General features: G+C 38.6%; 1 protein-coding gene across 5 annotated transcripts in view; it reads left to right on the top strand.

Moving 5' to 3' along the window:
* The window catches only part of arhgef25a (Rho guanine nucleotide exchange factor (GEF) 25a), a 103,687-nt gene that overhangs the window by 38,805 nt on the left and 40,579 nt on the right, over positions 1-24,303 (top strand). Inside the window, exon 1 of one of the 5 annotated variants that reach the window (XM_067446019.1) lies at positions 2,195-2,588. The exons of the other annotated variants lie outside the window; for them this stretch is intronic. Coding sequence (XP_067302120.1) covers positions 2,495-2,588 — 94 coding nt within the window. The 5' untranslated portion in view covers positions 2,195-2,494. Of the gene's footprint in view, positions 1-2,194; positions 2,589-24,303 lie in introns of those variants that run through there. 5 annotated transcript variants of the gene reach the window in all.

Below are 24,303 nucleotides of genomic sequence, written 5' to 3'. Positions count from 1 at the left end.
ATTAGGTGAAACTGTGCAATTGAATTTGTCATGGCACACATGTCATAACATGGGTTATCTTAATATGTGATTGACATTTTACTATAATATTACACCACCCAAATATGTATTTATTTACTTCTAATTCTCGTTTTCATTGCAGAGAGAAAAGTGCTTAGTGTAGCCTGCATAACATATCATAAAACAACGGGACAAAAACATAGTTGACTAAAATGAATAATGTCATGACCTTATAACTGGCCTAATACAGTGATATAATACGTGTTTTAGCCATATCAAAAAAGTAATCATGTGCATGGGTAAATTTAACCCGCTGGCGGTTTTTAAGTATACAACGACCACTGCCGTTTCTAGTGTTAACAGACCCAGGGTCATTCTTAATCCTGGGTTATCTAGTTCCATATGTTATATAATTCTTACTTTCATCTTGTTTTGGTCATTAATACTGAGTAGTCAGGACTCAGATTAGAGATTTTACATGGTTTTTACATGGCACATCTGTAAATCCTGGGTTAAGGTTTTTCTTTAATACATGAACATATGAGATCAATGGTAACCAAATTGTATTCAGTTTTGCAGATTTTTTAGCAATACTGTTTAATCTTGTGTACATTTATATATATATATATATATATATATATATATATATATATATATATATATATATATATATATATATATATATATATTTATATATATTTATATATATATATATATATATATATATATATTTATATATATTTATATATATATATATTTTTTAAATATTCTTATTTGTTGTTGTTTTTTTCTTTTAACATACATTTGCAGCATGGATAGAACAGCTATTATTAGACAAGTAGTATCAGTTTTAAAGAAATAATTCACTCAAAAATGAAAATTATCCCATAATTTACTCACCCTCAAGCCATCCTAGATGTATATGAATTTCTTCTTTCAGCCGAACTCAATCAGAGTGACCTCTGACCCGATGTATGACCTAAAACTTAGCATAACGTAAGTTTAGGTGCGAATTGATGAACATGGAAGCACAGAGGATAGAGCAAAACAAAAAGCTGGTCATGAATTAGAACTAGAAGTATAGAATGAGAAATGTTATAGGAAAATTTCTGATGTCATAGCTCCTCTTCTCTTATATCGACATTTCAACTATGTCCTATGTCATACGTCAAGTCAGAGGTCACCCTGGCCTCCTGCAGTAACTTGACTGTTGTGAACACGCATAACCGCCATTGCCGGAAGCCAGTGATTTATAGTTTATAAAGTTTTAAATATGGATATTTTTCTAACAGCGTGTTAAAGTTTGAGGGGAAAAAATATATTCTAACAAAGCTAATTATCATAGCTATTTATTATCTGTACAATTATAGTTATGTGTTTAGCCTTTACTGCTGTGATGATGGTTATGGATAAGCCCTTATGTCAGCTTTACCTCAATAACAATCCCACATTTCTTGTGATGAAATGTCATTGTAAATCACCAATGCTGCAACACAACATCCAATCAGAGGTGACAAGCACTCACTCGCCATCTTGCTTCCAGCTTATGTGAATTATGAACACAGACACGTGATCAAAACTTGCATAGTTGAAATGTGATATTCTGGATTCAAAACAGCAAACTCAGTGTTTCTTCCTAGGCCTGTTTAACTTTCAGAACTAATCAAAAGATGGCTACCGTGTCCCTTCACCCTTGTATTCCATAAACCCTGTGTACAGTAAACACAACACACCCATACCTCGTCCCAACATTTCTGTGAACACTCCTGAGGGGAGTTAGTTGTAGAGATTAGCCCGGTACTCCTAAAAATAATTACTACACGCAATTAAGCCCACGAGCAGCTTTTTATTTTCCACCTTGTTTATCTTGGATCTGACTCATGAGGGGCTTGAATTTGGACCAGCCATCTGAGATCATCTAAAATTGTGCTAAAAAAGTCCAAGTCCAAGACAGATGGTTGAATAGACTGGAGAGCAGAGAGAAAATTATGAGAAGAGTAAACGCATGATGAAGGGGATAAAAGGGGAGTGGGAGCTGTATCCTGGAATAGCCAGCAAGTCAAGCTGCTAACTCCGCCCCCTCACCCCCTCCTCTCTCTCTCTCTCTCCCCGTCTCCCTCTCCCTGTCTCTCTCTCTCTCTCTCTCTCTCTCTCTCTCTCTCTCTCTCTCTCTCTCTCTCTCTGGCAGTCTTACAGTCTGTCATTTGAGCAGACAGTGAGAGCAGGAGGGAGGAAAAACAGGGAGACTGAGCTGTGCTTTTGCCTGCTGTTGACTCGTCTTCTCGCTTGTGCTGTGACAACCTGAGGCTGGATATCCGGACAGTATATGATTCCCTAGCAGACTAGCTGGACTTTTGCTTCTCTTGGGATTTGTTTTTGAGGTTTTCCTCCACACCTCTTTGGAATTACTACTAAAGGGATATCCCTGGTGTGAACGTGTGTGATGTGCCATGCCCATGCCTGCTAATCTTGTGGTCAGTGACTGGGGTAGACCATGAAGGGGGGCCACCACCATCGGGGCTGCGCCTGCCACCACTTGTTTCGGAAAGTCCTGGCAAAGTGCGGCTGCTGTTATGCCCGGGTCAGAGGTCAGTGGCTTTAACTTTGTCACAGTTGACTTGATTATGAAGAGGTGAAGGATAAGAACTACTACTACCCTTTGAGTTTGCAACTTCTTGTTCAAGTGTGCTTTGTTGTATTCAGTCTACGATCCTCTTCCGATGTGTCGCGCCTTTTAAATCTACATTGGCAGATGCTCATCCACCTTTTTCTTATCTCTACTCTCTGAGTGTGAATGTATTGCTTTGGATGTGTGTCGGGGGGATTCGCCTGTGCCTTTTTTTTCTTCTGCTCGCGCTCAGCTGGAGCAACAGATGTCTGTCACTTCTCCTGGTTACGGCTTCCACTCACACTTTTCATCTCACTCCCCCTCTCAAAAGCGTGCACGCAATTATCTAGTGGCAAGAAAGGCGTGTGCATGTTTATGTTCATGCATTAGATGCAGTGTGTTTGCTTATAGGACAGGGTGCCATGTGTCCAGAGGGGGTTTTGTTGGGGGTTTCAGCACGTGGGTGGATGAAACACTGAGGGCTGCACAGAAACATTCCTTCCCCTATTTAACACTGAGACTTTGATTAAGTCTCTTTCCTATCTTTTTGGTTTTCAGACAGTCATTAAGGTTTCCATTTTGACAAATATGTAATCATGTACTTACCCTCATATCATTCCAAACCTTTCTTTTTTGTTTATACAAGGAAAATTCACATTTACCTTCATTGTATGGACAAAAAAAGTTTTGGAAAATATTTCATAATATCTTCTCTTGTGTAAGCCTACACAGAAAAAAGTCATACAGGTTTGGAATGACATAGAATGAGTAAATCGTTTTTTTTTTTTTTTTTTTTAATTTTGGGTAAAATAATCCATTAAGGTTGCATGTTAGTGGTAGCTCCAGAGCAAAATGGCTTGCGATTACATCTACACAATTGCTTCTTGCTATATTCCATCTGTTTTGAGTTTAAAATTGCATAATTTATGTAAAATACACAGCTTTAAAGCTTTCTTCGCGAGCTCTTTTATCATTGTTTCGACTCTGCGGGGCTCTGGCATAGTTCAGATGCCTCTAGTTTAATCTCTAGTGCTTATGTAATGGATATTCTTCCTCTGAGCCTGAGTATGTGCTTTATACCTTCACTTAGGATCATCTAAATTAACCTATGACATCATACTGAAACATTGTTGCAATACCAAGATTTTAGTAATCGTTACCAATACCAGTATAATTTCACAGTTCTCTAGTAAAGGTGCAATACGTAGGATTTTTACAGTAAAATATCCAAAAACCACTAGGCCAGATATATTTTGTTCAATTGAGTACTTACAATATCCCAAAGGTTTCCAACTATTTGTAAATTGTGAGAAAATTGCGCTTTTTAAACAAGGAACCGGGACGTGTAAGGGAGTTGCTAGTCAATGGTGTCATATTTGCGTTACCCCCGGTTTCTGCCGTTGAAACCATAGCAACAGACCTGGACAACTGCGTTACGTCTCACAGCATGGTCATTTGGTTCTTGCATACAGAATAACATACCTTTCAACACACTCAAATGCAGTTTAGATAGAGCAGACCAAGTCAAACAGCGTTACGTTTCCTCACAATTTTAATTTGTTAAATAAACTGATCTGTATGAGTAGTAATTCAGCACTTACGGGTAGTTCGGTAGAATAAAATGTCCTAATTTCTTTATATCCCAAGAACGTACACTCTAAAAAATGCTGGGTTAAAAACAACCCAAGTTGGGTTGAAAATGCACCGACCCAACAATTGGGTTGTTTTAACCCAATGGTTGAGTTGTTCTTACCCAGCAATTGGGTTGTCTTAAGCAACATTTAACCCAACCACTGGGTTAAAACAACTCAACCACTGGGTTAAAACAACTCAACCATTGGGTTAAAACAACTCAATTGTTGGGTCGGTGCATTTTCAACCCAACTTGGGTTGTTTTTAACCCAGCATTTTTTAGAGTGTATAGCACTGATATCTGTCTCTTATCATTCTTTCATCCATAAACATTCTTTCCTCAGAAACATCTTTAGATCCATCGGTATGACAACAAGTTCCATTCACTGCGTCATCAGTCTACATCTACATATTGTGGCTTTAATGTTAATAATAAAACATTACTGTACAAGTGGCTGGGACATTGCTCTGCTCTTACACAGCAAGACTTAATACATATATCTATTTTGACATGAATATATTGAATATAGAAACTGAGCAAAGAGTGTTCCTTTTATAATCAATTAAGCTAATATCAAGTTTCCTGAATTAAAGTCCTCATGAAATCAAAATTGACCCTATTTACTTTGTTAATCTGTGCTAATACAAGTTAATACAAAGAAAAAAATCGTTTGCCACAGTAATCTTTAATCAAAATCTGAAAAGTTACGGCCTGGAAACGGCATTTCCTTCTCAGATGACGGCAGTTTGACGGCTTATGTTTTAAAATGCATAACCACTCCCTCTAACCGTTAGTCTGCTATGGGCGATCGATGGAGAGGACGAGCGCTGAGGTAAAACCCTGCCCTCTTTTCAATATTCTGTTTCACTTGGAAATATGTCACAGCACTGAAGAAATCTCCCTTGCTACTTCCGGTTCACTGGGACTTTAAAGATCCCATTATAATAATAAAACAATTTCTATACTGCCCAATAATACTCTTATTTGCATTATGTTAATTCTTTGTTGGTTGCAAATTAAACTATTCATGAGCATGCAAAGCTCATGCTGAACAAACTATTGAGTGGCATATTGAGTAGATTCTGACTAACTTAAATGCCTCTGATTGATCATTTGCATTCACACTCTCAACAAACTTGCTGTGATTGGCTACAATGCTGCAGTAATGCTACTGTTGACAACACTATTCTGTAGCTATGCCAAACAGTCCACGCCTTTATGAAAACTTTAAGTTTTATTTTACATAGAGTAGGTGGCATCATGAGGGCCATCATGTTTAGATCACTTGACCAGATTAATGCTATTAATGTGATCTCAGAAACCACACTTTTATCGCTCATGGCTGAATAGTGAATTTCTGTAAAACATTTTTGCTTTTGCATGGTACTAGGAAACTACCGTATTGGCCAAACAAAAATGACTGAATGCACATTAAATAAATAATATAGAGAATAAATAAAACACCTCTTAAGTGGAAAATGGCAGTGCACTTCCTTGCAATTATGACCATCTCGAAGTGACAGTATCCTGTGGTTACACGTAGTCGATTTCAAGTGCTGCTCTAAGTCAGCAAATATTATTTGAACATTAGCATCAGGCTCTCCACCTTAAATATAAATCACATTAGGAGAAAGCTGTAGGCAGATGGAGACGCTTAAATCCATATGTGACTTCCTCCCACCATCTCCCTCTCTTTCACTCCTGCCTTGAAGATTATATGCCTCTTTCTGACACCTAAGCTCTATTCTCTATGATAGAAGGGAGTATAAATGGCTGGTTTATGTAAGAGCGTTTAATCACGCTTGGATGAGGGCTAAATGTTTATTCAACCCTGTGAATAAAGTACACAACCTGAATGCTCACAGAGCAGGAGGGGTGTTGGCGTGATGTTTTCTGCAGGGTTAAAGGGGCAGACGTGATTGCATGTGCGGAAAGAGCTATCGGCCTGGTTCACTGTGTCACGCACACCCCTTTCGTGACCCTACAGATGTCTCTCTGTAGACAACACGCAGACACATCTCATACCCAGAGTGCAATGCAAACACTTGCATACACCCATTTTGTTTTAATGTTTATGGGGAAAACAATCTGGATTGTGCAAGGATAATCATCTTCACATAGCAGTTGTTGTCCAAAGGGTTTTCCTGTCTGTGAAGGTAATGGATAGAAAAGGTCTAGAACTTGCACGTCCAGGAACGCCACGCTCTAATGAGGCACATTAAAAGTGATACTATGGTACTTTCATGGTCTTGTATGGTAGTGCCACAGGTTTTTGATATATATACCATAGTACTGAATGATTACTATGGTACTTTCTGTATTTATTTATTTTTTGTCAGGTTTTTGAGCATCTTCTCATATGATATCATATTCTTAAAGGTTGGCATCAGTAAGATTTATTTTTTGTTAAATATATTTTGAACGAAATCTTGGTAACACTTTAGAATAATGGTCATTAGTTAACATTAGTTAATGTATTAACGAACATGAACTAACCATGAGCAGTACATGTGTTACTGTATTAGTTAATAAAATTAGTTAATAAAAAAAAATTGTTAATAAAAATCCAGCTGTTCATGGTTTATGTTAGTTCACAGTGCATTAACTAATTTTAACAAGATTTTAATAATGTATTAGTAAACGTTAAAAAAATAAACATTAACAATGATGAATAAATGCTTTATAAGTGCAGTTCATTATAGTAGAGCCCTGCCTTTATGCCTGAGCCCGACGGACCCCGACTTTTTTACGCCCCTAGGGCCGGGCTTCGGGCTAATTTTCACGTCATAGCTAAAACGCGTGCTGGGCTTCGGGCCTTTTTTGGGATTCTTCTTCGTTTTATATTTATTTATTATTTAAAAGGAACAATGAGATGTGCTGCGCTGGTGGAAACAATATGAGACAATGATAGCTTACGCGACTGTCAAGACTGGCTCGCACAGGGTTAAAGAGTCTTAAAGAGTCTAAATGCCTTCTGAGATTCTTTCAGATTTATATATACCTATAACTCAAACAAACCAGAAGGTTGTCTGAATGCATTTCAGATGAAACTGGAAAGTGTAAATGTATCTGGTTGTTTAAACCATATGTGTAAACTTTACTCCTGGCAAACGGTTAAAAAATAAATGTTAGAGCGTGTTATGGGCTATAGTCAGATATAATGGGGTTACTGCAACACGCATCAACGCAACTGAGTAAAGCAAGCCAACGCAAATGGCCGTCAATGAAACTAGACGGCCACAACATAATCATCTTTAATAAAAAAATAATGAGACTAAATGATCTTACCAGTGCTTAGGTCGCTCTTTCTGATATCGCGGTCTTAGAATTTTATTCAGCTGCTGAATAAAATGCATCTTGAATATTTTGCTTTCGTTGATGTGAACTCCATTAAATGAGCATATACCGCGGGAATTGAAGATCTGATTTATATTCATTTTGCGTAGGTAAGGTATAAGACAACCTGCATGTTCTTTTTTTATTATTATTTGTTTAGATTGTTTAGCTCGTTTCGTTTGCGAATGCCGTTGCAAACAGCATCAGCCTGCCTCAGCTCGTCAAAAATGCCCTTTTACTGTGGAGGTAATAGTAGGCTAAATTAACTAACATTGTGATGCTTGAAGTGTTTTATATCTATGAATTTTATTATAACTAAGACAAGTCAAGAGTTGATTTGAGAGGCTAAATTGATTAAACATGCAGTTAACTCACTGCCGGCCGCTGGCCACTTGGTCGTCACTTAAAAAAAATAAAACTTTAATTTAACAAACAAAAAATTCCTCCAAACATTTTTCTAAATTAACTTAATAAATAAAGTAAATTAAATATAACTACTTTGACATTAAAAACAAAACTGAAATATTAAAAAAAAAAAGATTATTTTTTTTATATATTATTGTCAGTGTTAAAAACAGTTATGCAATGACATTCTGGTCTCTATATTATGTCTTGATTCAATGCACATTTATGCAATTTTTTTCAACCAATTTATCATTTTCCATGCATAACCTTTTTTGTAAACGCTTTAGAACTTATCCTGTTACTACATGGATAATAACCCCTTAATTTAAAAATATGTACAGTATAAATGATTAAGTTTTCCTGACAGTTGCCCCTTTATTCCTCAAATATTACATATTGTTCCCTTATTCCTACACATATGTACTTTGTAGTTGCACTATAATTACCTAAAATTACATTGTACATTTACTTTACTCACGCAGTACTTTCCGGGCGTTATCTAAAGTGTTACCTTTTTTATATCTTTTATTTGATTTTATATTTATATGCATTAGTATTACAAAACCTCAACCCTAGTGGTGTAGCCATCTTTCCAATGACCAGCAGAATGCAATCACATTGTTTTTTTGCCAAACCATCATTCTGGTAATTGCACGGCAGTGAAAGCTGTTTCTTCTCCACACTGCAGCTGTAGATGGCTATTATTTACAAGCACAGCAGGAATCCACCATATGACGTCTCTTCTCTCCTTTCTAATGAGTACCAAGTTTCGAGACACATGACAATCATCTGCTCAGACACTATTAAGGTGACCATGACTATGTAGCTGGAAACAGTTCCCCACTGATATCTGAATGAAAACACTGGGTTGCTAAATAGGGTGTCTACATGTGTGCATGTATCATTCATAGACTCACTTAGAGAATCAATAAACTTAGAACAGAAATCTTGGACGTAATGGCACCATGCATTGATTTTTATAAAATTAAGCATCAGCAGAGCTTACAGCGGAGACAGCATATTTGTGATTGCTATTAGCATCATACTGAACTTGCAGCTAGAAAGACTTAGAATTTAGAAAAATAAGAGCAAAAACGATAGGGAGGAAGTAAAAGATGGAAGCAAAAAGTCTGAAGAGACTTAACTCAAGAATAGTTTCTGAGCCAAGCAATGGTTTTGTGTTATCTTTTTTGAAACTCGCTTGGCTCTGACAAAATCAGGAAGTTGAGTTTTTACCTCAGGAAAAAACATGCCTTTGACTAAAATGAGCTGGACAAAGGAGCTTGTTGTAGATTTTTGCAGCTGTGTTCATTGAGAAGAACATGCCATACAGGATGAAAACCACTTCTGATGTCCCATGCAAAAGACACAGGAATTGTGCCCACTGATTAGCATGGTTACGCTGTTTATTAACATGCACTGTCTGACTTTAGCATGCAAGTCACTAGAAATTACAAGTCCTGCTTGGATATTTCCTTGTGAAAGTGGATTTTTCAGTGAACAAGACTTTTTGTTTTTGCACTGAAATAATAAAGTGAGCAAATTTGCTTATTTTTAAACATGTTCCTTGAGGTTAACTTATAATATTTATAAGGCTTTTTTGGACAGAAAAACAAAAAATGATTATTTTCAACCTTAAGGCTTGTCAGTAAATCGCTACTGTCAGAATTGGTCAATGTCATTGCATAGGAAAAAGTATCAGTGCCCCCCTCACACAGTAAATGTTTTGAAAACATTCATATAAAATCATAATTTACAGACAAAGCATACTGCAATTCTTTACTTAAGGTGAGGGAGCTGCTGTCAGATCCCATACAGTTGGCTGCTCCATCTTTCAACAAAAGTTTCTTTGTAAACTCTCTATTAACTCACTGTGCCTCATTCAGAAAAATTGTCAGATGCTCAGAACAAACATATAATCCTCTGACACGGTGGGATGCTATTAAAAATAAACAGTCCACTTGTTCCTGATGCTGGGGTCCTTCTGAAGTCTGTACAGAGACTAAAATAACACTTTAAACATGGTGCGCCAAAGCAAAGGTTCTTTTACTCTTCCATTTGCCTTGTCAGCCAACTTAATTGCGCTCGGTGTGTCAGAAATTGAACGGGCATCTGTATACTGTATTCAGTGTAGACAGCGTCAGCTTCTGATAAAGATGGGTGTCATGACCCCTTTAACCTTTTAGAAATCCGGGACCTGCAAAGATTTTTAAGTTTCTCTTTAATGTTCCATTGTTAATTGATAAATGATTACTTTATCTCCCTTCTGGCCCTGTGAGTCTCTTTTGAGATATGAGATATGTGAAGCTCTAGCCTTATCTTCAGCATGATCCTGAAAATGCAACCTGCAGTCAGGGCCGTTGTTAAGCCTTTGCGGGGCCCTGGGCTAAGCTTTTGCGGGGCCCTTTACCTAAATGTGTCTGTTTTCTTGATTTACCCGAGGCAAAAAGTCATTGAAACAGATTAGACTTTAAATTACATGAATCTGTGGTGAAATAACCAGATTTTCACTTCAATGCATGTTTATTTCACCACAGATTCATGTAATTAAAGTCTAATCTGTTGTTCTATCACTTTAATTCAGCGCGTCCAGCACAAAATAGACTCGGTGTAGAAACGATCGACGCGCTGCTGCAGACGCACCGCTCCTGGAAAGCACTGCCGGACCGCATCCGTGTGTAGTTAGAAAGCTGAAATCCGTTAGCATTGGGATGTATAACAGGCGATCTATTCTTGATCAAACTATTTGCGTTGCAGATCTAAGCAGTTCATAGGAGTCATTTGTTGGACTGCTAAATAATAGAAAGACTTGTTTTATTGCTATTATCTCATCCCATTTTAAGCGCCGCTAATGTAAATCAGTAGAGGAACAACTTATATTTAATGCATTGGGAATTTGGGGAACACTAGCTGTCTGCTGGGCTGGCAACGGTCTTTCTTTTAAGGAGGCAGTCGAAACCCCGGTAGATCCACCCCTGCCACTGTCATATTTTCTTACATTTTCATTTGACATGTTGAGGTGACGATGTACTGGGTGTCCACTGTGACTCGATTCGGGTGTGTGACAATGATACTAAACATACTCATAATTACCTCGATCAAAAAAAAAAAGGATAACTCAAAAGAGAATTGTCTCGGGGCCCCCTTGTGTTCGGGGCTCTGAGCTGCAGCCCATGTTGCCCATTAGGATAACCTGGCTCTGCCTGCAGTATATCATGAAAACAAAATGGCCGTCCCAAAAACAGCTTTACTTTACAAAACTACATGATGTTCAGAGGCTTGTAAACCCTTATAACCCATCTGTGGTGGTGAAGAACGACGATTTAATGAAGCCCGGGTATGAGCATGTGCTGCTTGTCATGGTAGTGATTAAGAGGGAGACAGTACCACTCTGTAGTAAGTCACAACATCTGCTGCTATATTGCATTTCTACCACTACAAAGCCCCCTACACCTCAAGTGGTATGTTGGAAACCTACAGGTAATCTTGCTTGTGTATATATACTTTCCCAGAGTACAGGCAGTCTTAACGTGTGTGAGTGAACCAGACAGGCTCCAGTGGCAGGAAACAAGGGAGTGAATCGAGTAAGAAGGACCTTAGCACCATTGCTCTGCCAAGAGAATGTTCTCCTTTCCAAGCCTTTATTTTCTTTGGCCGTGGTGTGTATTGAAAGCAATAGCTTCATGCTTTCTGCCTCCCTATGGCTTCATTTTCACCTGCTGGTTTCCTTTTTTTTGTCACCCCAAGCCAATTTCGAAAGCAGACTGGGGTGATGCCTGAAATGCATGATAATGGGCCATTATTGGGGTGGAGAACTACAATCTGGGAACAAATTGATTTATATTTTATGCACTTTGTCTGCAATTAGTTGTATGACGTGTGCATACACATGACCGAAAACCAGAAACTGGGATTCTTTAAGCAAACACGCTTTGGTCTTGTTGTGTGCACTAAATATAAAACAGCCATTTGGAGACCCAGAAGCATCAGCTTCAGATGTAAGGTCTATTTCAACTTGAGCGGGTGAGCTTCATTTCAAGGTGAGCTGCCTCTTCACTCTTTTGCTTGGTCTTGGTCTCAGTATCCACAGATTCCTGCTGGATTTGTCGAGCACGTACAGACCAGCGTCTCTGAACAATCTTGACTCAGCCTCGTAATGAGCTGGCACTCTCAATGCTTGGCAGCTACTCAACCAAAAGAGGGAGAGAGGGCTTCACAACTACAGCAATAATAATTATCTCATACAAAAAAAGACTGATCTGCTCCCATTGCACATGAACACTGACAAGCGTCTGTTCAAGAGGTTGTCTGATTGGACTGGTTATTAGCTGCTATTTAGCAGACTTTTTTTTGCAAGGCCAATTGCCATAGTCTGTATGCTTGAACAACCTGGGTTTAAGTGCCAATATCAAGGGTGCAGTGGTAATAAAGGCCGAAACTCTCTATCTATCTGTCCGTTTGTCCAGCAGCCATATGATTTATGATAGATGGATGAATGTTCAATTCCCACTAGACCCCTGACGTTTATAGATGTTCTTTTTCGACTTGGCAGGCATCTTTTTTGGTCATCCACTTATAAGGTCTCATTCCTCCATGCATTATGGAAAAAGCTGCAAAAATAGCAAAAAACGAAAGCAAGCTGAGGTACTTGAGACTGCTCTTCGTTAAGTAGTAGGAGATATTTTTAACACTGCACCCCATCCCCTTTCTTTTTCTCTCTCTCTCTGTCTTTCTTTCCTTCCCTCCTTTGCTCTCCCTCTCTATCACTGTAAATCTCCCTGATATATTTTCCTTCCATCCCTCACTCTTTCCATCTCTTACTCAGTCTCTCAGACACACATGCAGCTCCTCCAGCAGAATGAAAAAATAGCCTCCTCTGAATATCGGGCAGAAAGTTGTATGATATGCCTGCGAGGAATGTGAACGTCAAGTGGAGCGTTAAGATCATTCCAGGGGCAAATCTCACATTCTGATTCTCTTTCTTTGTCTCTCTCCCCCTGAACTAGACTAAATTAAACTTCTGTCCACAACTGGATGCAATAACCTCCTCTGCTATATTCACCTTTTGCTTTTCCTCAGCGTTTACCTCTCTTTCTTTCCATCTCTGACCCTGAACTCCCCAAGAAGGTTGTTAACATTCCCGTTCATCTTAAAGGTTGCTGCTCAGTTGGCATCCTCGGAAGTGTGTGATTTGAAATCTGCCATCTTTGCTCATGTGACCGGCTGACCACAGATCGTTTGAAGCTGTAAATGTCATTTGGCTAATCGGACGGTGTAGTTGTGGCACCCACCAGCTAAACCCTGACCTCTCGGAACCCCCACAGACATATCCCGCCTTGTTTTCTACCCCGAGGTGCTCGAGCAACATTGTGTTTGCTGTTTGCATCAGTGTAAAGATGAAGAGAATGAGGGGAAGTTATTAGACGCAGGAGTGCATTCCATGCCTTGTTTAGAAAAAAAGAAAGAGGGAGGACATCATTCCACATTCTGCTGTTCTTTGAACATAATCTCTGCTCTGAATTATACTGTGATTCACAACATTACAAATACCAGAATGAGCAACACGCTTCTGGTGTTTTGTTTTGTTTTTTGGTGGAAAGAGGAGTGTTTTCATTTACCGTTGATGTGTATTTTACTGGTGCATTATTGAACTGTTTTTCAACACAAAGGTCTTTCTGTCACTGCTGGCAGTCTCTTGAAGTTGTTTCCCTCGAGGTTTCTTCACAGACAGCATTGGTAGACATATTTTCTTGTAGTGAACAAACAAATTGTGGTGGAATAGAAACAGTTCTTTAACCTCTTGGACCAACAGCAGCTTGACTCCTTGTACATGGAATACAAAAAAAAGGACAGATGCTCCTGGCTAAGGCTCAGAGCGAGCATGAGAATAATAGCTTGTTTATGAAATCCAGTGTGTTATCCTCTTATGCAACAAGCCAGCGACTTACAAAGAAATGCATGCCTGTATACAGTTACTTCTGACCATGGGCGGAAATGAAATGCATATAACGGACAGTGCTTTTTAAGCGGACATTATGTACTTTCATCTTAGAACGGAAAATGTGCTGCTTTAGCGTCAAAGTTAAGTCGCTCCTGTGGTTTTTGACTTAAACTGCTGATCTAAGTGCCATAAGAGGCCCAGTGCTGGTTTAATTAGAAAAAGAAAAGCAGAGAGAAAAAACGCTTACAGGTTAAAGGTACCCTGTTCCAATGGTTGTACTTTGATGATATATACCATGGTACTGATGATTGATGACTTTGACATTCAAATAACGTAATATATACAGGTCCTTCTCAAAACATTTGCATTTTGTGATAGTTCATTATTTTCCATAATGTAATGATAAAAATTAAACGTTCATATATTTAAGATTCATTGCACACCAATGAATGTCTTTTATTGTTTTAATACTGATGATTTTGGCATACAGCTCATGAAAACCCAAAATTCCTATCTCAAAAAATTAGCATATTTCATCCGACCAATAAAATAAAAGTGTTTTTAATACAAAAAAAGTCAACCTTCAAATAATGCATTTAAAACTTGGTCGGGAATCCTTTTGCAGAAATGACAGCTTCAATGCGGCGTGGCATGGAGGCGATCAGCCTGTGGCACTGCTGAGGTGTTATGGAGGCCCAGGATGCTTCGATAGCGGCCTTAAGCTCATCCAGAATGTTGGGTCTTGCATCTCTCAACTTTCTCTTCACAATATCCCACCGATTCTCTATGGGGTTCAGGTCAGGAGAGTTGGCAGGCCAATTGAGCACAGTAATACCATGGTCAGTAAACCATTTACCAGTGGTTTTGGCACTGTGAGCAGGTGCCAGGTCGTGCTGAAAAATGAAATCTTCTCCATAAAGCTTTTCAGCAGATGGAAGCATGAAGTTGACCCTGCCCTTGGTAAAACACAGTGGACCAACACCAGCAGCTGACATGGCACCCCAGACCATCACTGACTGTGGGTACTTGACACTGGACTTCAGGCATTTTGGCATTTACTTCTCCCCAGTCTTCCTCCAGACTCTGGCACCTTGATTTCCGAATGACATGCAAAATTTGCTTTCATCCAAAAAAAGTACTTTGGACCACTGAGCAACAGTCCAGTGCTGCTTCTCTGTAGCCCAAAAGTGGCTTGACCTGGGGAATGTGGCACCTGTAGCCCATTTCCTGCACACGCCTGTGCACGGTGGCTCTGGATGTTTCTACTCCAGACTCAGTCCACTGCTTCCGCAGGTCCCCCAAGGTCTGGAATCGGTCCTTCTTCCACAATCTTCCTCAGGGTCCGGTCACCTCTTCTCGTTGTGCAGCGTTTTTTGCCACACTCTTTCCTTCCCACAAACTTCCCACAAACTTCCCACTGAGGTGCTTTGATACAGCACTCTGGGAACAGCCTATTCGTTCAGAAATGTCTTTCTGTGTCTTACCCTCTCTCTTGAGGGTGTCAATGATGGCCTTCTGGACAGCAGTCAGGTCAGCAGTCTTACCCATGATTGCGGTTTTGAGTAATGAACCAGGCTGGGAGTTTTTAAAAGCCTCAGGAATCTTTTGCAGGTGTTTAGAGGTAATTAGTTGATTCAGATGATTAGGTTAATAGCTGGTTTAGAGAACCTTTTCATGATATGCAAATTTGTTTAGATTTTGGGTATTCATGAGCTGTATGCCAAAATCATCAGTATTAAAACAATAAAAGACCTGAAATATTTCAGTGCAATGATTCTAAAATATATGAAAGTTTAATTTTTATCATTACATTATGGAGAATAAGGAACTTTTATCACACATGCTATTTTCTTGTGAAGGACCTGTATATTGTATAACTTGCTTAAAAAAATCATGGCATGTGTTTAAAAACTGGGAATTTAAATGTTTTGGAAATGTCCCATTATACTATGGTATTCATGGAAGTACCATGGATTACCATATAAGCTAAACACCTACATGAATTTCAGTATCAAAGTACCAAGGTATTACCATTAGATTTTACTTTACCAGGGTACATCACAATACCTTTTTGTAAGGAACCCTATTTGTAAGGAAGGTTATCAGATGTTAATTCCATGGCACATGTCTATAAGACATGGTTTTATCGCCAGTGTCATGCCCAAAAAATGTGTTAAATACTAAAGAATGACGAGAGAAAGAAAGAAGTACTTACAAAAGGTACTGTGTTCCTGTGATCTGATAGCAGGTGGTAATACCATCGTACACTGATATATATTAAAAATTGAGGACTTTGATACTAAGAGAAATAAATAAAAAAAATAAAAAAAAGAAAGATTTCCACCGGTAAACAAATGCAGACTCTGCTTAGACCAGCCCTTCACTCATCTGATGGTGCTCTGCATTTTCACAGTCAGTCAATCTCTTGCACCGAACATGACAGCGATTGGCTTGAGTGTGACTTTGATGCGAGTGATAACAAGCTCACTGTGTAAAGTGAACTTTCAGACATGTGCGTGCATGCATATGTCAGTTGATGCCCATAATGTGTCTCTCTGACAGTTTTTCTTATGTGTGGTTGTCCCTAACTCTCTTCCCTTGGGGTTTAGTTGCCATGGCAATGTGACTTAGAAGAAACAGAGAGACAGGGAAGGAATGAAATTTTGCGCTGGAGGCTTAACAACTATTATTGGTCTGCTCATACTGTATACAGTGTGCAATCAGTCATGTTAACTATGATGTACCTATGAGTCACTGAAAGCATAGTCATTTTTAAGTATTACAAAAAGCAGAGATCTTCCCACGCGAATGGTGACACCCCATTAAACTACCTCAATATAACTGAGAATCAAGACAAAATACAAATTCATTAGAGTGGAAATAGTGGGCATCACACTATCGATTCATCTGTCTGTCTGTATACAGATTATTGCTTTTTTTAATAATATTTTTTCCCCTCCAGTTATCTGGTCTTAATAGTTATTTAATATAAGTTGGGAATGGTGTGTGACTTAGACTTTAAAAAAGTATTTTCTGTGTACTCTGCAATGTATGATGCTCTGCTGTGGTAATGTGTGGGTTCAGTAACTGGGAGGTGGATGAGCAGGGATCTTCAGGGAGATGTTTTCTGCTTCTAATGATCATAATTTTGGAGATCCGTGCACACAGGCTGTGCCACGTGGACACCCTCATACTGCAGGGCTTCTCTTCTAGAGCAATCTCTATGAGCTGTCCAATCAGTGGCATCTGCCCAAAAATCCTGCCACATGAACCAAAGGCTGCTGTAGGCAGATAAAAGCTTACACACAGGGAGGTCCACCTACACACACATTGTCACATGCATAATTGCTGTGTTTTGTTATGGAATATGAGGTAGAATAACTTCAGATATATGGAATGTATGGAGAGTGTGCTTATCTTATTGGGATGTCTTCTGTTATTCTCTTACTTAATTGTCCCATATAGAGAACAGGTGCTGTTGTGATAGGGATGTTTTTTGTTGCCCAGGGCGGCGATTGGAAAAATATGCAGATTGCTCACTATCAGGGCCGTACCCAGAATTTTCTAAATACCGAGGTCCAAATATGAATTTTGGAGGGTTTGAAATAAAAACATTTCCCTCCTTTACATATGCATTTTAAGACATAAGAAAAGCAAAGAATCAGCTAACTGTAGCTTTAAAACCATGTCAGTGTGCAGTATAAATTATTTTAAGAAGACAACAGATTTTTTATAAATGAGAATCTGGTTAAATGTTGCAAAAAAATTAGACTCTAAAAAAATTAGAATTAAATTGAGCCAAAGACGACATATGTGTGACTCCGTCTTTGAAAACCTAGCTAAAGTAAATTTTTGTGATTTACATTATGTAAAGAACATTATTTGAACATATAACCTTGATATATTTAATGTTGAATGAGTAAGATCATGTCAAAGATGGAAATCAATGTGAAAATATAACCAATGAGTGAAATCAAAATTTGATGCTCCTAATCTCAAAATTAGATTATGAGACTTTAGCCTGGATTTCACAGACAAGAATCACATTATGTGTAGCAATTAGGAATATATTGTAGGCTAATGCTTTTTCTATTCTGAGCACAGTGCGTCGCCATCATCTTCTCTCTTTCTTTTTCCCCCCAGTCTCCTTCTCCTGCCCTGTATCTTTTCTCTTTTCAAAGCAGAGCTTTTTTCTTGAGTCTTTTCATTTTCGTCTGTATCGTTATTAGTTTGCATCCCTGATTATTAAGCGCTCTTGCAGTGTTGTGATGTCAAATATCAGTCGTTGTTCGAAGCGCCGGTTGGTGGTTGTGGCATTTGTCCCGCCTCTCCTCCGCTGTGATTGGACATTGATGTTCACCTAAAGTTGAACTGTGGACGCTCAACGCGTAAAAATGGACAAAACCTGCCAGCTGTTGGCGCTATTGAAAAGTGCGGCGCATCCATTGGAAACAATTGAAAACATACGCCGGGCGAGGCGAGAACACCTGTTTGTACACGCCGCAAACAGGCTATTATTTTGCAACTTCTATTATGTACACCTCGGAGAATTACTGAGGTCCGGACCTCTGGGACCTCAATGGTGGGTATGGCCCTGCTCACTATTGCAGTGTGTGGATCTTCATAATGGACTCGGATAAACACAACAGAACTCTTCTTTACAATGTAAATAGATTCATATACCATAGATTTAAATAGATTGTATCTACTTATTCAAATACTAATAACATGCAAAAGTTTCACTAGGTTGATTGTGTGCAAACGTTAGATTAACTGATTGATTATTTGGTCAATTGGCGGCTGATTTTATTGTAGGGCTGTGCGATATTAAAGAAAAATGTGATATGCAATATCTTGTTAAATAATGCGATACGATGTTACTATCAGTGTGTAAAATCTATTTAAATTATATTTAAAAAAAATTAAAAACTGAGAATGAAACAATTTGTGTTTCACATTCTGTCTGGGAAAAGAAAGCATCGCTACAACTTCTGAAAGTGACCAGCTGTTTTTTAGCAAACATTTATGTCACAAATCGTTCACATTTCGGTGTGTGTGTGTCAGACAGTGCAAGACTGATTGTTTCGAAAAGTTATTGTTTTTTGCAAATTATGGCATTTAATAAATCTTTTTAATGTCAAGCAAGTCCCATAAGTAACAGTCGTGCGCCCAGTCTATTCTCTACTCAATGCGTTGACTTTAAACGTACACTTTTCACAATGTTGAAGTAACCTGCGATATGCATATTGCGATTATGTACATTTGCGAAATTCCGACAATTTCGATGTATTGCACAGCCCTATTTTATTGGTGTTTGTGATACAAGATGTTCCTGAATGTCCTCCTTGACATATTTCTTTAAAAAGCATATCATTTTTGTTGAGACTGGGTCTCTGTTTATCTGTGGATGACCTTTGACCGGGGCAATTTGTCAATTTTGCCATATCATTGTAATTAAAAATGTTCCCCTTAACACACTCAACCGCAATTTAAACATTTCGACAGTGAAAAAATAATTTTCCTTTTTGGGTGTGCTGTTCCTTTTTTCCCCAAGTTAAATGTTATTTTGTGTAGTTATGGCAGATATTTTCAGTACTCAATGCTTTCTACATGTTTGATTTGATTCGCTCGCATAGTTTACATCAGCAAGGGTCAAATATCATTTTTACAATTTGATTTAATCAAGGTCTTATGTTACAGTTCCTAATAAAGTTACCGATCCTCTGTCGAGTAACTCTGCACACGCTCTGGCTCATTCACACATCTCTCTCTTGTATTATTGGCATTCACATTCAGGATTCTGTGGTGCTTTCTAAAGCTGACAGCGAAAAGATAAATCTGAGTCATCAGAATCAGCCAAGCTCATCATTCACTCCGTTAGTGACCCCCTTCTCTCTTCAACTTTATAACAGCAGGGCCCATCTGGATGAGTGCGTCAGCAGTGAGGGGTGATGTCGGGGTTGACTCAGGTCTCTAGTCTGAGGTGTAATTTACATCTCTTTTACCCCTCATTTGTAGTGTCAGCAGGGCCTGAGCCAGGAAAGCAGATAGCCACAGTCTTGGTCTTGCGCAGCGGTTTTGCGTCTGTGGTGGAACATGGCAAGCGGGTGAGGGAGAAAGGCTGGGGTTGTGGTAGGAAGGCTTTTGGGAGCAGCCGGGCAGGAATGCTGTGGTTTCTTCCACAGAGCAGTAGTTCATAACTCTGGCGCTTATGCCATGCCACTCAATTTCTACACCATCATACAAACAGCATTAATAGAGTGGTAAGCCTCTTACCCAGGCGCTGTGGAGCGTGAGACTGCTATCGCTAGTGCATTTTGCATTTTTTATGCTCAGTTTCGCTTTTTGTAGTCATCGAAATGCACCAAATCCGGTCATTTCATCAGATTATGGAGTGGCATTTAGGGCAGGTCCTGTGACCTCAGCATGTGCGCATGCTTAAAATAGTTAGCTGTGCGACGGTTCAACTTTTCTCATTCGGCCTGTCTCCTGAGAAAGCACCTGATATGCCGAAATGGGAGGGTGTCTCTGATGCTCTGGTGGAGGAGGTGAAAGTCTACTGTCATGACTCTGTTGAGAGGACTGAAGTACACTTATCGGTGTTCAGACTGGATGTTTTGCGGCATACGTGTGCAAGTGAGGCAGTAATTATACTTTGTCAGCCTGACTGTGTGTGTGTGCTTGAGTTTGCTATATGTGCATGCACTTCCATAATATCCGGTCACTTTTATGTTTTTCAGTGTTATAGTGTGGCTAAATGTAAGATTCTTAAGATGTGGCAAATCCTTTTCTGTACTCAGAAACAAAAGATCAACAATTCCAGGGAACAAAAAGGATTATTTATGGTGTTCTTCATTTATGGCCTGTGGCTTCACAGTATTCATATTGGTCACTCACAGAGTGTTGCTTCTCTTTGCTTATCCCTGCTTATCCCTGCTTATCCCATAGCCTCAAATCTGTTCTTCATACTTGTGGAGGACTGAGGACGAATCAGGAAGCTACAACAGTGTTTTGAAGCCACATTCAAATTTACCAAAATAAATAAATCTAAGCTATAAAGCAGTCATAAAATTATAAAATGAAAAGCATAATATAGTGCGGATAAATTAGAAGTATTTTGTATGATGAGAAAAGGAGTGATTATCACAGTAGGAATAGTGCTTTGTTCTTATAATTTTGACTTTATTCTTAAAATATTACTACTTTAATATCATAATGTTATGATTTTATTTTCAGAACATTCACTTTTTCCCTCAATCAATTTTTTTTGCACTAAAACTGGGAATCATAGGGTAGATAGGTGGCGTAAACCTATAAAGGGCATTAGTGGTTGTAGAGGCCGACAGCAATTGTACAGTGCTGCAGAATCGGGGGAGTGGAGGAGAGCAAAAAAGCATGTGGCAGTGAAAATGCAAAGAAGAAAGACAGGGAGGGTGGAGGAGCAACGGATGAAACAGCCAAGTGCCAGTTCTCATCAATTAAACAAACATACATGAAAACGAGCGATTAAAGGGACAGTTCACCCATAAATAAAAATGCTGTCATCGTTCACTCACCCTTATAATCTTCAAAAACTATTTGACTTTCTTCCAGAATACAAAAAAAAAGAAAAAAAGTTTTTAAAGTTTCTGTGTTTCCCCCCTTGCAATTACAATGAATGAGTACTAGAGCTTTCAAGCTTTTACAATGACCCAAAACCATCATACAAATATCATATAAATGCTCCATATATGATATATCCAAACTGTACGATCATTTTTGGTGAGAAACCAACTGAAATTTTTGTTGTTGTTTACAGATAATGTTGCCATCCATTGTACTAGGGGTGTACTGAAATTTTGGTCAAAATTATCGGACGAAAATGGCGTTTTTGATTTTTGGCTAAAAGAGAAAAAAGGCATACAATTTAAGCCATCCAGTCGCCGTGCCATTTTTTGTAAGTCTGTAGCAGCACCCAGTTTGCTCTGCTCAATGTTCCGCTTTCTGTGTCATGCGTCCCCTAACTGAATTGTGGGTTCCTTTGTGTTGCCTCACTAGTGTTGCTTGTGGCACACGTTGAAACATTTCAAACTGCAGGCGTAAGCCAATCCGTTTACCTATGCAAATATCCTAGCACAGGTGCTAGCCAATTGTGTTCAAGCAACACCTGAAAAGTAATGTGATTGGCTGTTGTCACTATGACGGTCGTGTCAGCGCAAAGCTTCAGACACACCCTCCGACAAACGCCGAGCTGCTGTGAATGCAGCGTCATAGCTCCAGCGAATCCTCCACTCATGCACCACCTACACTCACCTGAAAAGCAAAGTATACTCAAATAACGTACCGACATTATTTGGATAGTTTATCAAAAAATAAATCTGTTAAATCTGATTCTGTTGTATAGAACTGAATGAAGAATATTGATGTTTAATATTATTTTAATATATTTTTCTATTTTAGTATGTTTCTTTAAAATAAAAGTGTAGTATTTTAATTTATTGGCTTGTATTTTTTAAATTCAGATTCAATAAAATTATTGAAATGAATGAAAACGTCTAATATTAATACAATTATACAGATTTTTTTTCAAATAAGAAAATAATAATTATTAAAAAAGAAAAGAAATTTGGTTTCGGACCATAATTTTCATTTCGGTGCAGCCCTACTGTTAACAACTGCTCTCGGATCATTTAGTCAGTGAAATGAATCAGGTCAGTCTTATTCGTGAGCTAATCATTCAGACTTGTTTGGTGACTGAATCCTTAAAGGGTTAGTTCACCCAAAAATGAAATTGATGTCATTAATGACTCACCCTAATGTCGTTCCACACCCGTAAGACCTTCGTTCATCATCGGAACACAGTTTAAGATATTTTATATTTTAGTACCAGAGCATATGCAGTCAATGCTCACTTTACTGTCCATGTCCAGAAAGAGAATAAAAACATAATCAAAGTCGTCCATATGTGATATCAGTTAGTTAGAATTTTGGTCCAAAAATATCAAAAACTATGAATTTATTCAGCATTGCCCTCTTCCTGTGTTTCTCCAAAAAGATTCAAACGGTTAATGAATCAGTGAATCGATCAATACTTCGGGTCACCAATGTTACGTGATTTCAGCAATTTGGCGGTTTGATGCAATCTGAACTGCTGAAATCACGTGACATTGGCGACCTGAATCATTGATCGATTCACAACATTTTAATCTTTTTTGGAGGAATGCGGAAGAGAAGACAATGATGAATAAAATCATAGTTTTTTATATTTTTGTACCAAAATGAATTTTCGATGCTTCAAGAGATTCTAATCAACCAACTGATGTCACATATGGACTACTTTGATGATGTTTTTATTCCCTTTCTGGACATGGACAGTAAAGTGGGCATAGACTACATTATGCTCTGGGACTAAAATATAAAATATCTTAAACTGTGTTCCGATAATGAACAAAGGTCTTACGGGTGAGGAACGACATTAGGGTGAGTCATTAATAACATCAATTTCATTTTTGGGTGAACTAACCCTTTAATGAATAGACTATTTTCATGAATGTGAGAATCTTTTCAGTGAGTCAGTTTCTCACAGAAGTCTATTTCTTCGGAAGTCTTAAAAAATAGTCTTTCGAAATATTTTTTTTAATGATACTTTCATTATGCTCTTTTTGAAGTTTGAAAGCATTAGACCCCAGAAAAAAACGTTAAAAGTTTAGAATTGTCTTTTTAGCTAAAGCACATAAAAGGGGAAAAAAGGATTAAAACCCCAAATAAGGCTGTGACCATAAACATCAGGCTACATTTAAAAGTCTTACTGTATTGCAAGGAAAAACTAAGCCAGGAAATGGCTGTAATCACAGCCAGCCGGGAAACCAACACTTTGATCGAGGGCGGGAGATGGAGTGTGTGGCCACGAGCTCAGAGCAAATGATGTTAATGGTGCAGTGCAGTACAGTACGGTCTGATCCGTAATGGTGTGTTACGCGTCTGCTCAGGATAGGCCGTCCTTCAGTGCCACTACACACATAGACCTGTCTGATGCTCGAACCGTTCCATTTCCTCTGCGTAGGTGAAATACAATCTATAGGCCAGGCCTGGGTTGAGAACAAGTGGTTTAGACTGAGAGCGAGACAAAGAGCAGGAACGACATACTTCAGGACAACAGAGAAAAATAGACACTCTAAATGATTCTGCATTTGTGGCTCCACTCACATTCCACTCTCATTCATGGTTGAATGATGCTTTAATTGTAGAGTGAGAGGACACTACAATAACACTACCTAAGCAGTCTTGACACATTAGATAGAAAGTTCACTCAAAAATGAAAATGTACTTACCCTCATGTCTTTCAAAACCTGTATGACTTTCCTTCATTTGCAGAGGATTTTCTGAAAAACGTCTGTCTGT

Source organism: Pseudorasbora parva, chromosome 6 (assembly GCF_024679245.1).
Source record: "Pseudorasbora parva isolate DD20220531a chromosome 6, ASM2467924v1, whole genome shotgun sequence".
Lineage (NCBI taxonomy): Eukaryota > Metazoa > Chordata > Actinopteri > Cypriniformes > Gobionidae > Pseudorasbora > Pseudorasbora parva.
The sequence above is the reverse complement of the archived record's forward strand: the minus strand, read 5'-3'. Positions and strand labels throughout refer to the sequence as shown.